At 44.1% G+C, this 12500-nt stretch overlaps 2 protein-coding genes and 1 long non-coding RNA gene across 17 annotated transcripts in view; all 3 read left to right on the forward strand.

Moving 5' to 3' along the window:
* The window catches only part of LOC113634813 (annexin A4-like), a 16346-nt gene extending 13637 nt beyond the window's left edge, over positions 1–2709 (forward strand). Inside the window, exons 14-15 of the mRNA XM_027133984.2 lie at positions 1590–1712; positions 2367–2709. Of these exons, the coding sequence (XP_026989785.1) occupies positions 1590–1712; positions 2367–2426 (183 nt within the window). The 3' untranslated portion in view covers positions 2427–2709. The remainder of the gene's footprint in view (positions 1–1589; positions 1713–2366) is intronic.
* Positions 2710–8973: 6264 nt separating this feature from the next.
* On the forward strand, positions 8974–10813 carry LOC125145316. Its single transcript, XR_007143673.1, has 3 exons — positions 8974–9198; positions 10703–10711; positions 10784–10813. It is a non-coding gene; the product is annotated as an uncharacterized LOC125145316 (long non-coding RNA).
* Positions 10814–10973: 160 nt separating this feature from the next.
* The window catches only part of LOC113634796 (calcium-activated potassium channel subunit alpha-1-like), an 82669-nt gene continuing 81142 nt past the window's right edge, over positions 10974–12500 (forward strand). For 5 of the 15 annotated variants that reach the window (XM_047817128.1, XM_047817125.1, XM_047817132.1 and 2 more), the window contains exons 1-2: positions 10977–11201; positions 11346–12312. In XM_047817128.1, coding sequence (XP_047673084.1) covers positions 12061–12312 — 252 coding nt within the window. In that variant the 5' untranslated portion in view covers positions 10977–11201; positions 11346–12060. Of the gene's footprint in view, positions 11202–11345; positions 12313–12500 lie in introns of all 15 variants that reach the window. The other 10 variants (XM_047817134.1, XM_047817138.1, XM_047817139.1 and 7 more) reach the window with 5 other exon arrangements.

Raw genomic sequence — 12500 nt, forward strand, 5'->3', positions numbered from 1 at the left:
TTTCACATGCTCACTGACCTGGAGATTGTTCCTTCTGTGGTCCTGTCCTGTGGTCCATGGAATTGCTGGCTGATCTTCTGGTGGAGGCCTGAGGTAGCTCCTGAACAGACATTAAGGTCATGGCTTGTTCTTCCCAGACAGAGGTTTTGTTTGAAGAGAAAAGTGCTCTGGAGGTTCTGCAGTTCTCTCTGTGTGTTAATGACCATCTTAATGTTAAGTTATTAATCCACACAGCTGTGGTTACTGCACTGTGGACTCGGCTGTCCGACGTCACTGTGGAGTGCAGTCACAGATTAGTCAGTAAAAACTACACAACCTGTCTGTCTGTCTGTCTGTCTGTCTGTCTGTTTTCTGTCTGTGTGTCTGTCTGTCTGTCTGTCATCTGTCTGTCTGTGTCTGTCTCTCTGTCTGTCTCTCTGTCTGTCTGTCTGTCTGTTTTCTGTCTGTGTGTCTGTCTGTCTGTCTGTCATCTGTCTGTCTGTGTCTGTCTCTCTGTCTGTCTCTCTGTCTGTCTGTCTGTTTTCTGTCTGTGTGTCTGTCTGTCTGTCTGTCTGTCATCTGTCTGTCTGTGTGTCTGTCTCTCTGTCTGTCTGTCTGTTTTCTGTCTGTGTGTCTGTCTGTCTGTCTGTCATCTGTCTGTCTGTGTGTCTGTCTGTGTGTCTGTCTGTCATCTGTCTGTGTGTCTGTCTGTCTGTCTGTTTTCTGTCTGTCTGTCTGTCTGTTTTCTGTCTGTGTGTATGTCTGTCTGTCATCTGTCTGTCTGTCTGTCATCTGTCTGTCTGTGTGTCTGTCTGTCTGTCTGTCATCTGTCTGTGTGTCTGTCTGTCTGTCTGTCATCTGTCTGTCTGTGTGTCTGTCTGTCTGTCTGTCTGTCATCTGTCTGTCTGTGTGTCTGTCTGTCTTTCCATTTCTACTAGTTTTTCTTGTCTCTTTGTCCATCTGTCTTTGTGTCTGTCTTTCTGTCCATCTGTATGCCTCTCTATGTCTGTCTGTCTTTTCATCACTCTGTCACTTGTGTATGTGAGTGTCTTACCATCAGTCCACCTGTCTATCTGCCATCTGTCATTCACTTGTTTGTTATTTACATTTGTTTGTGTCATTATACACATGTCTGTCTGTATCTCACTCTCTGTCTGTCTGTCTGTCTGTATGTCTCACTCTCTGTCTGTCTGTCTGTCTGTCTGTCTGTCTGTATGTCTCACTCCCTTTCTGTTTATCTGTATGTCTCACTCTCGGTCTGTCTGTCTGTGACTCACTCTCTGTCTGTCTGTCTGTCTGTCTGTCTGTCTGTATGACTCACTCCCTGTCTGTCTGTCTGTCTGTCTGTCTGTATGACTCACTCCCTGTCTGTCTGTCTGTATGACTCACTCCCTGTCTGTCTGTCTGTCTGTCTGTATGACTCACTCCCTGTCTGTCTGTCTGTCTGTCTGTCTGTCTGTCTGTATGACTCACTCCCTGTCTGTCTGTCTGTATGACTCACTCCCTGTCTGTCTGTCTGTATGACTCACTCCCTGTCTGTCTGTCTGTATGACTCACTCCCTGTCTGTCTGTCTGTATGACTCACTCCCTGTCTGTCTGTCTGTCTGTAGGGGTTGGGCACTAAGGATCGTACTCTAATCCGTATCATGGTGAGTCGCTCTGAGGTCGACATGTTGGACATTAGACAGGAATATCAGCGTAACTACGGCAAATCCCTTTACAACGACATCTCAGTGAGTACACACACACACACACACATACACACACACATATATATACACACACACACACACACATATATACACACAAACACAAACATACACACATATACACACACACACACGCACACAAACTCACCATTACACACATATACACACCACCCACACACCCCCCACCCATACCCACACACCTACATCCAACCCATATATACACACACACACACACATATATATATACACACAAACACAAACATACACACATATACACACACAAACACATGCACACACACACACACACACACACATATACACACATACACACAAACACACACACACACACACACGCATACACACATACACAAACACACACACACACATACACACACACACACACGCACACACACACACATATATACACACAAACATACACACATATACACACACAAACACACGCACACACACACATATATACACACAAACACACACGCACTCACACACACACATATATACACACATACACACAAACACACACACGCATACACACACATACACAAACACACACATACACACACACACATATACACACAAATACACACACAAACACACATACACACTGTTTGTCAGTTTGTTTTTTATTGGGTGGACTATTAACGTGGTGTTTGTTTGTAGGGTGATACATCTGGTGACTACAAGAAGCTGCTGCTGAAGCTGTGTGGTGGAAGTGATTAGTACACTGACACACACACACACACACACACACTAAAACTCATATTGGAGCTCCTCCATCCAGTTGTGTGTGTGTTGTGTGTGTGTTGTGTTAAAAACTGTGGTAGATTTTTCTATAGATTATACTGCATTTATATCAGCTTGTATTCACATAGTAAGTCATGTTACACAGGAAGTACAAGTATGGCCTGTAGAGGATGTTTGTGCCTTTATAAACATATATAAGCGTTACATTTTATACCTGTGTGTGTAACTAACAATCACAATAAAGTCTGATGTAGGACTATCAGTGTATACATTTATTACTAAACGTCTGCTGCATTTATACCTGTCTGTCTCTCCGTCTGTCTGTCCCTCCGTCTGTCTGTCTCTCAGTCTGTCTGTCTCTCCGTCTGTCTGTCTCTCAATCTGTCTTCCTCTGTCTGCTTTATTATATACAATCATGTGCAGAAATGATTAAAAATGAAAGAATGCATTTTAATGAATGAAAATAAACCTGTGTAAACAGATAAACTGGTGTATGTCTAGTGACCTTTGACCTTTACAGCTGTGTATCATTTCCCAGCTTCACTGTACAGCAGTACCAGCAGAACGTCTCTCCTGATGTGGGTCTCAGGATTTAAGTTCTTCTGAAGATCTTCTGGTGTTTTTATAGTTTTTTGTGGGAATTTCTGTTATGGACCATTTTACTGTCTTTAACCACAGACATTATTCTGTAGCCTTTTTTTAGGAACCTGAAGTTTCTACTTTCTACACTTTCTACATCTACATTACTTCATAGTGAAACCCATAGGTCAGCCATGATACAGCACCACTCAGCACACCAGGGGCAGCGCTGGGGCTCGAACACCGATCCTCCAACCATCACCAACCCAGAGCTTTAACCACATCAGTCTTCACTGCAAAGGGTTGAGTTTTTTTCTGAGAAAGTCACACGTGACTGCAGCTTCTCATTTCAACCAATCAGAAGATCTGTGAGAAACACACCATCACCTCACCTGTGAAACCCGATGAGCTTTAGATTAGCTTCAGCTTGGGTTCATCACTGATCAGGTTCCGATATGGGACCTTTTAGGGCTCCTCCAGAGCGATAACTGAAGTGTATATAGACCTGGGGCTCTAACCTTAATGTAATCTGGTATTAAAATAAATACAAAACAGTTTTATCTCAGGAACATTATTTATACGTAGACAGGAAGATTTACTCTCCCTTTTTGGAGCCATAACGCTTTTTGCTCCTGAATCTTCCACCTGATTAAACACAGATTCAGTGAATTAATTCAATTATTTGTTGTAGTGCGCCTTCTACTGGCTGTAGAGTGTATTACAGTACGAGTCAGATCACTCGGCTCGTCTTGCCAATGAACTGACACTTTTCTAAAAGAAGGTTGTCCTTTCTGTTACTTAACTTATTGAAGATTAATGTAATATAATATAAATAAATTTAATATAAATACTGAAATATTCTGCAGTTATTAATATTACTGAACCTCACTTATCTTCCATTATATATAAAGTGTATATATTTTTATATTATATCATTCATTCATTAATTTCCTACCGCTTATCTGAACTACTCGGGTCACGGGGAGCCTGTGCCTATCCTGAGCTGGTGTGGAAGGTTAAGAGATACCGACTAGAGATAGTTGGGCTCACCTACATGCACAGCTTGGGCTCTGGAACCCAACTCCTCGAGAGAGGCTGGACTCTCTACTACTCTGGAGTTGCCCCCGGTGAGAGGCGGCAGGCTGGTGTGGGCTTGATCATAGCCCCCCAGCTCAGCAGCCATGTGTTGGAGTTTACCTCGGTGAACGAGAGGGTCGTTTCCCTGCGCCTTTGGGTCAGGGAGAGGTCTCTCACTGTTATTTGTGCTTATGGGCCAAATGGCAGTATAGAGTACCCGACCTTCTTGGAGTCTCTGGGAGGGGTGCTAGAAAGTGCCACGACCGGGGTCTCCATCATTCTACTGGGGGACTTCAACGCTCACGTGGGCAGGGACAGTGACACCTGGAGGGGCGTGATTGGGAGGAACGGCCCCCCCGACCTGAACCCGAGTGGTGTTCTGTTATTGGACTTCTGTGCTAGTCACAGTTTGTCCATAACGAACACCATGTTCAAGCATAAGGGTGTCCATCAGTACACATGGCACCAGGACACCTTAGGTCAGAAGTCAATGATCGACTTTGTGGTTGTTTCATCTGACCTCCGGCTGTATGTCTTGGACACTCGGGTAAAGAGAGGGGCAGAGCTGTCAACTGATCACCACCTGGTGGTGAGTTGGGTCCGATGGCAGGTGTAGCATTTCTGGCACGCGAAGCAAGGTAAATATTTATAAGCAACTATAACGTGTTATGTGACTTCCAAATATTTTAACCTAAGTTGAAATTAACGGTACTGGAATTAACGTTACGCTTATTTGGTCTGTTCGTCCGGCGAACAGGCCGTGTAACCTTTATTAATTCTATGAAGGCGGTATCTTCCCGGCCAAGAAAGATTCGCTCTCCTTTTACTGTATACCGTAATTTAAATTAAATTAACTTAATAGAGCATGTAGTTCAGACCCGATGTTGCAGGTACCTTAATTTGTGAGCGATACTCAGAGACAAATGACCTGTGGCTCAAAATTATGACATTTAATGAATGAGACAAACACAACATAAAACTAACTACACAAACAAACAAAAGAAATAGGGAAAATGAAAATAAAATAAAACAAAAGAAATTAAAATTGGGGAAAGGGAGGAAGAGACTGGAAAGAAGAAACTAGAGATAGGAAGGAAAGGAATGGCAAGCTTAGACTCAAAAATTAGATCACACCCTAACTGGGAAATCGTCACAGAAACTTAAATTCACCTTAAGATTCAATGAAAGATTCCTACTTAAAATTACGCATCTAAATTGGTTGGTAAAGGAAACGGTTACTTGCATTGGCTTACTGCACAAGAGTCCGGATGCAACAGAGAAATCTCTGAAAAGTCAGTTAGGGTGGGGTCAGACGTTCTTCCAAGTTCTCCTGAAGATCAGAGCAGTTGTCGTTCTTGGAAGTGAAGCTTGCTGGAACTTCGTTGAAGGAAGATGGAGTCGTCTTGAAGCTGTTCCTGAAGTCTGACCACGGATTAGTGGTGTTTGTGACTATTTAAAGGTCGTGAACTCCACCCATCTTTGGGAAGATGACCAATACTTCGGTCAGGATTTTGAAGGGAAAAACTCCCTTTGTTTCAGGTGTCTGTGGGCGTGGTTTAGCTATCAAACTTTATATGACTTTAAAGTTTGATCCAGGGTGTATTAAGACGGTATGGCGCCTTTCGTGCTCAAATAAAATACACCAGTGCTTGAAAAATGAGTAACCGATAATTTTGTGGTCATTTGGATACTAAACCTGAAGGGTAATGACGGTATGAAGGCAGCTGTACATTACATACATAGATCATTAATCAAGGCAAAGATAAAGGCAAAGAAACAAAAACGAAACATAAACAAAATGCACTTTCATTAGGGAAGTAAAAAGAAAATGATAGCTTCGTATACATTCTGACATCAGACCTTAAAGGGTCATACGGCATTAGAACAGGTATACATTAACATGCCATGATCAGTAAGATATGATGATAGAGTATAACGGATGTTAAAATACAATGTTGTTTTCTGACACATGAATAAAATACACCCTTGTCAGGAAATTAAGGAGCAAATAATTTTAAGTCAGGCAAGCCTTAAAAGAAGAACACATTACAAAAAGGGTTATAAGAATGAGAAACTTAGAGTACCTTATCTTCGGGTTTTATTAGTAAAAGGAATGTCTCATTGTGTGTGTGTGTGTGTGTGTGTGTGTGTGTGTGTTCTGGTTTAGGGCCCCTATGAGTCGTTTAGCGCCGCATGGGGTTATCTGGTCTTTGTGTAGGTTCCAGACATTCTGGAGCCAGGTGTGTGTGTAAAACTGGGTTGCTCATCGGTTAATTGAGGAGTAGATGTTGAAATTTAGGGTGCTACAGACGCTACACAGGGGAGGAAGTTGGACAGACTTGGCAGACCCAAACGTACTGTGAGGGTCCGCTGGGAACGTTTGGCAGAGTCTCCTGTCAGAGAGATCTTCAACTCTCACCTCCGGCAGAGCTTCAACCAGACCCCGAGGGAGGTTGGAGACGTTGAGTCTGAGTGGACCATGTTCTCCACCTCCATTGTTGACGCAGCCGCACGGAGCTGTGGCCGTAAACCCTCCAGTGCCTGTCATGGCGGCAATCCCTGAACCCGGTGGTGGACCCCGGAAGTAAGGGATGCCGTCAAGCTGAAGAAGGAGTCCTATCGAGCCTGGTTGGCTCGGGGGACTCCGGAGGCAGCTGATAGGTACCGGAGGGCCAAGCGAGCTTCAGCCTGGGTGGTTGCAGAGGCAAAAACTCGGGTCTGGGAGGAGATCTGCTGACTTTGACAGGTGACATCCTCAGACGATGGAATGAGTACTTTGAGGATCCCCTCAACCCCACCAACATGTCTTCCACTGAGGAAGCAGAGGGTGGGGGCTCAGTTGTGGACTCGTCGATCCCCCAAGCTGAGGTCACTGAGGTAGTTGAGAAGCTCCTTGGTGGCAAGGCACCGGGGGTGGATGAAATCCGCCCTGAGTACCTAAAGTCTCTGGATGTTGTGGGGCTGTCTTGGTTGATGTGCCTCTGCAACATCACGTGGCGGTTGGGGACAGTGCCTCTGGACTGGCAGACTGGGGTGGTGGTCCCTCTGTTTGAGAAGGGGGACCGGAGGGTGTGTTCCAACTACAGGGGGATCACACTCCTCAGCCTCCCCGGAAAAGTCTATGGCAGGGTACTGGAGAGAAGAATTCGGCCGATAGTCGAATCTCAGATTCAGGAGGAACAATGCGGGTTTCGTCCCGGTCGTGGAACACTCTATACCCTCTCTATACCCTCGCCTGGTTGCTGGAGGGTTCATGGGGGTTTGCCCAACCAGTCCACATGTGCTTTGTGACCTGTGGGGGGGGGGGGGGTGCTCTGGGAGTAAGGGGTCTGGGGCCCTCTGCTAAGGGCTGTCTGGGTCCTATATGACCGGAGCAGGTGTTTGGTTTTCATTGCCGCCAGTAAGTCAGACTTGTTCCCGGTGCATGTTGGACTCCGGCAGGGCTGCCCTTTGTCACTGGTCCTGTTCATTATTTATATGGACAGTATTTCTAGGCGCAGTCGGGGGCCGTACAGAGTCCAGTTTGGGGACCACAGGATTTCGTCTCTGCTTTTTGCAGATGATGTTGTCCTGTTGGTTTCTTCAAATCAGGACCTTCCGCGTCCACTGGGATGGTTTGCAGCCGAGTGTGAATGAGAATCAGCACCTCCAACTCTGGGGCCATGGCTCTCAGCCGGAAAAGGGTGGCTTGCCCCCTTCAGGTTGGTGGAGTGCTCCTGCCTCAAGTGGAGGAGTTTAAGTATCTTGGGGTTCTGTTCACAAGTGAGGGAAGGATGGAGCGGGAGATCGACAGGCAGATCGGTGTATCTTCTGCAGTTATGCGGTCGATATACCGATCTGTTGTGGTGAAGAAAGAGCTGAGCCGTAAGGCGAAGCTCTCTATTTACCGGTCGATCTATGTTCCTACCCTCACCTATGGTCATGAGCTTTGCGTCATGACCGAAAGGACGAGATCCTGGATACAGGCTGCCGAAATGAGTTTCCTCCGCAGGGTGGCTGGGCGCTCCCTTAGAGATAGGGTGAGGAGCTCAGACACTCAGGAGGAGCTCAGAGTAGAGCCACTGCTCCTCCACATCGAGAGGAGTCAGCCGAGGTGGTTTTGGATGCCTCCTGGACGCCTCCCTGGGGAGGTGTTCCGGGCATGTCCATCTGGGAGGAGGCCCCGGGGAAGACCTAGGACACACTAGAGGGACTATGTCTCTCGGCTCACCTGGGAACGCCTCGGTATTCCCCCCGGAAGAGCTGGAGGAAGTGTCTGGGGATAGGGAAGTCTGGGTGTCCCTGCTTAGACTGCTGCCCCCGTGACCCGGCCCCGGATAAGCGGTAGAAAATGGATGGATCGATGAATTTTAAATGTTTACGTGTCAAATGACTCGGATACTGATATGACTCACTGATTCTTGTTTGAGTTGCAGTTGCAGTGTGTGTTAAAAACTGTGTTACTGAACCATGTGTTGTGTCACAATCACTGGATCAATTTGTGTTTCTCTTTATTAAAACACACACTCACACACACACACACACACACACACACACACACACACACACACACACACACACACACACTCTTTCTCTCTTTCTCTCTCTCACACACACATACACACTCTCTCACTCTCTCTCTCTCTCTCTCTCTCTCTCTCTCTCTCTCTCTCTCTCTCTCTCTCACACACACACACACACACACACACACACACACACACACACACACACACACACACACACACACACCTAGGTTAATAATAACCTGCCTGGCTTACTTGGTAGTACCTGGTGTGCATGCGTGGTTTTGTGTGTGTGTGTGTATGTGTGTGTGTGTGTGTGTGTGTGTGTATGAATGTGTGCGTGCTTGTGCGTGTGCATGCTGTGCTCCTTAAACTCCTCTCATGCCCTGTTGAGCAGATAACAGTGTGATGATTGTGTCCTGCTGGTGCTGACAAATGAATTCATGTAATCACAGTTCTGTGTGTGTGTGTGTGTGTGTGTGTGTGTGTGTGTGTGTGTGTGTGTGTGTGTGTGTGTGTGTGTGTGTGTGTGTGTGTGTATGAGAGAATGGGTCCAGTGATGCAAAACATTCCATTTTGCCAGTAAAAAAGTATGTGAGTGTGTGAACATAACACAAACCTCTCTCTCGTGTGTGAGAGTAAATGAGTTTATCTCATGATTCAGAATGCAGATATTTCTCAAAGTAGAATCACAAAGACATCTGACATCATCATAGAGCTGGAGATATTTAACACTTTTACACATTTCATACTTTTCCTTTGCATTACTTTTTTTTTAGCAGTGTTTCTACAAAGCTCTTGTACTCAGTAAACCCTTTACTCCATATATATATATGAGCTGTGCCTTTAACTGCTTCTGCCTACAGTTTGCTTCTCTTTAGAACTATTTATAAATCTAATTCAAGGCTTTTTTTAATTTATTTTTATTTGTAGCTGTATAAATTACTTTTTTAAGAATGTCTTAATGTAAGAAATATGCTTCAAATATGAAATTGTTTTTCCCTCTAAAATCTTTAACACTTTCATCCAGCAGGAGGCGCCATTAGACTCCTTATCTACAGAAATAAACTGTCATGAATAAAAATGCTGCTGTCTGTTAGGACATTATTAAAAAAAGTTATATTTGATATAAAATAAATCTTTATTTGATTGTGATATGAATTCAGTGTCCTACAATGACAGCGCTAATATTTATACAAAACTAGGACAAAATCTCTACCCAATCTACATCTGCTGGTTTACACAACAATGACCTCAGATTATTTAGATTTTCTGTATTAGTGAAAAATAATGATGGATATTCGTTTATGACATCAATGATAAAACATCCAGAAAGAGAAGAACGATCGTGTGGTTCAGAGTAATAATTGTGATAAAATAATAATTTTTAATTAAAAAAAGAAGTAAATATAAATTTTGAGACAAACTCTTTAGCTAATAAAACAGAATATAGATAAAATTTAATTTGCATTATGAAATAAATAAATAAAATGATTACAGATAAAACAAGCCAAAATGTAAGTATAATAATTCTACATTTTGAGATAATAAATAAAATTATATATATATATATATATATATATATATATATATATATATATATATATATATATATATATATATATATATAATATTATGTGTGTGTGTGTGTGTGTGTGTGGTGTGTGTGTGTGTGTGTGTGTGTGTGTGCGTGTGTGTGTGTTATATAATGTTATATATAGATAATAATATATAATTTTGAGATAATACGGAATGACTCTTCATTAGTCTGCTGTGTAACTCCAGCTTCCTCTGACCAGGCAGCAGAACACCAGCTCCAACTGCTCCATCTTTACTGTGTCCATCATGAACAATTCATATTAAAGCCAATGAACAGCAGCCAGAGACAGAGATGAGGTCAGATGAACCAGTTAATAGAATGAACCTGGACAATAACAGTGCAGTTGTAAAGATGGTTGAGCAGCTGGACTTCACACCAGTTAGAGCAGAAGGTCAGAGAGCTGCGTTTCTCAGGAGGTCCACAAGAGTCAGGAATCTGACAGAGTTTTGGACATGATCTCAAAATGGTGTCGCTCTAGTTTATCTCGAATTAAGTGTGTGTGTGTGTGTGTGTGTGTGTGTGTGTGTGTGTGTGTGTGTGTGTGTGTGTGTTTGTGTGTGTGTGTGTGATGTGAGTTTGTGTGTGTGTGTGTGTGTGTGTGTGTGATGTGTGTTGTGTGTGTGTGTGTGTGTGTGTGTGTGTGTGTGTGTGTGTGTGTGATGTGAGTTTGTGTGTGTGTGTGTGTGTGTGTGTGTGTGTGTGTGTGTGTGTGTGTGTGTGTGTGATGTGAGTTTGTGTGTGTATGTGTGTGTGACAGATTTGGGACGCCGCCTTGTCACGGCTACTGCGCAGGTTGTCGTGAGCGCGCGTTTGTTGTTTCGATCGCAGAGTCAGACGCGCGCTCACGACAAACTGCGCGCTCTCGTGAGAGAGGAGAAAGCGCTTCAGCTCAGCGTCCAACTCCGAGCTTCTCCAAACCTGTTGCCTTCTTCACTCCTGTATTATTGGTGTTATTATGGACATTTAAGCCCACAGGACAAGCGGATACACCAGGTAATGATTTACACCTTCTGTCCTGTAAGAAATGATTCAGTCGGATTTTAATTGGGATGTTTTTAACGACTTGAAGCAGAATCTTGTGCGGTTTATTTATTTATTTATTTGTTTGTTTGTTTGTTTGTTTGTTTGTATTAAAAGCATCCGCCCTCCTGTGCACCTGTGACGGTAAAGTCCGTGTGAATAACGGCATCGAGCAGAAGAAGAGAAATGATGTAAAGAGGAATAAATGAGAGAAGGAGCAACAGCAGCGGAAACCTGCCGCCTGTCGGCTTTGATGTTTCACACAAAACTAAAGTACAAGAACGGAAACGACACCAGGAGCCGAAACGGAATGAATTTTAATACCACACACACACACACACACACACACACACACACACACACACACACACACACACACACACACACACACACACAGGTTGGGCTCTGATCTCACAGATCCATGAAGCATGTGGTTTTATAATCATGGGCTAGATGTTCACATGAAACCACTTCACTACTGAATCAACTACAATGGAGTCGAATTTTTGATGGATTTTTTTCTACAATTTATAAAAGTAGTCAGATGTCACTTCTGGCTGTCGTCATGTGAACTCGTCTTCTCCGTCTCTGCACACAGTCCGGAATAAAACGAGAGCAAAGCTGAACCACATAAACTGAGGTTTAAATGGATTCGTTGTTAAATCCGATTCCTAAAGTACAGATTAATCTTGATGCTGAACTTCATCATTGATGGAGTTTCACCCCGAGGAACATGACTCGTGTTTGATTTCCATCTTCTCAGTGGGTTTTTCACTGCTAACCCTTCCCACGACGAGCAGGTCTATATGGCCGACGAGCGTTCGGCGCCCGCATGCTTCCAGCTAAAGATGGTGACGTTTGGCTCGAACCCTCTCAAAACTCCATGATGGCCAACCCGAGGAAGATGGACCTGATCATCCCACGCTTTTATGATGTGCCGTGCGACAGTAACGGCCAGCGCATGTGGTGGGCCTTCCTCGCCTCATCCATGGTCACGTTCTTTGGTGGTCTCTTCATCATCCTGCTGTGGAGGACGATGCGGTATCTGTGGACCGTGTGTTGCCACTGTAACCCCAAAAAAAAGGTAAAGCACCTGTGAGGAACATTACAAGTCTTTATTCTACTTTGTGTTGAAGTTCCTCTGCTCCTTGATGCCCATAAATATCTAATCTGTACTTATTAATCCAACATGGAGATCTATTCATACTGTATGTCTCAGACTCACCACTCAGGGGCTTTAGATCTTGATCCAGCTCTAAACTTTATTTATTC

This window comes from Tachysurus fulvidraco, chromosome 8 (genome assembly GCF_022655615.1).
Source record: "Tachysurus fulvidraco isolate hzauxx_2018 chromosome 8, HZAU_PFXX_2.0, whole genome shotgun sequence".
NCBI lineage: Eukaryota > Metazoa > Chordata > Actinopteri > Siluriformes > Bagridae > Tachysurus > Tachysurus fulvidraco.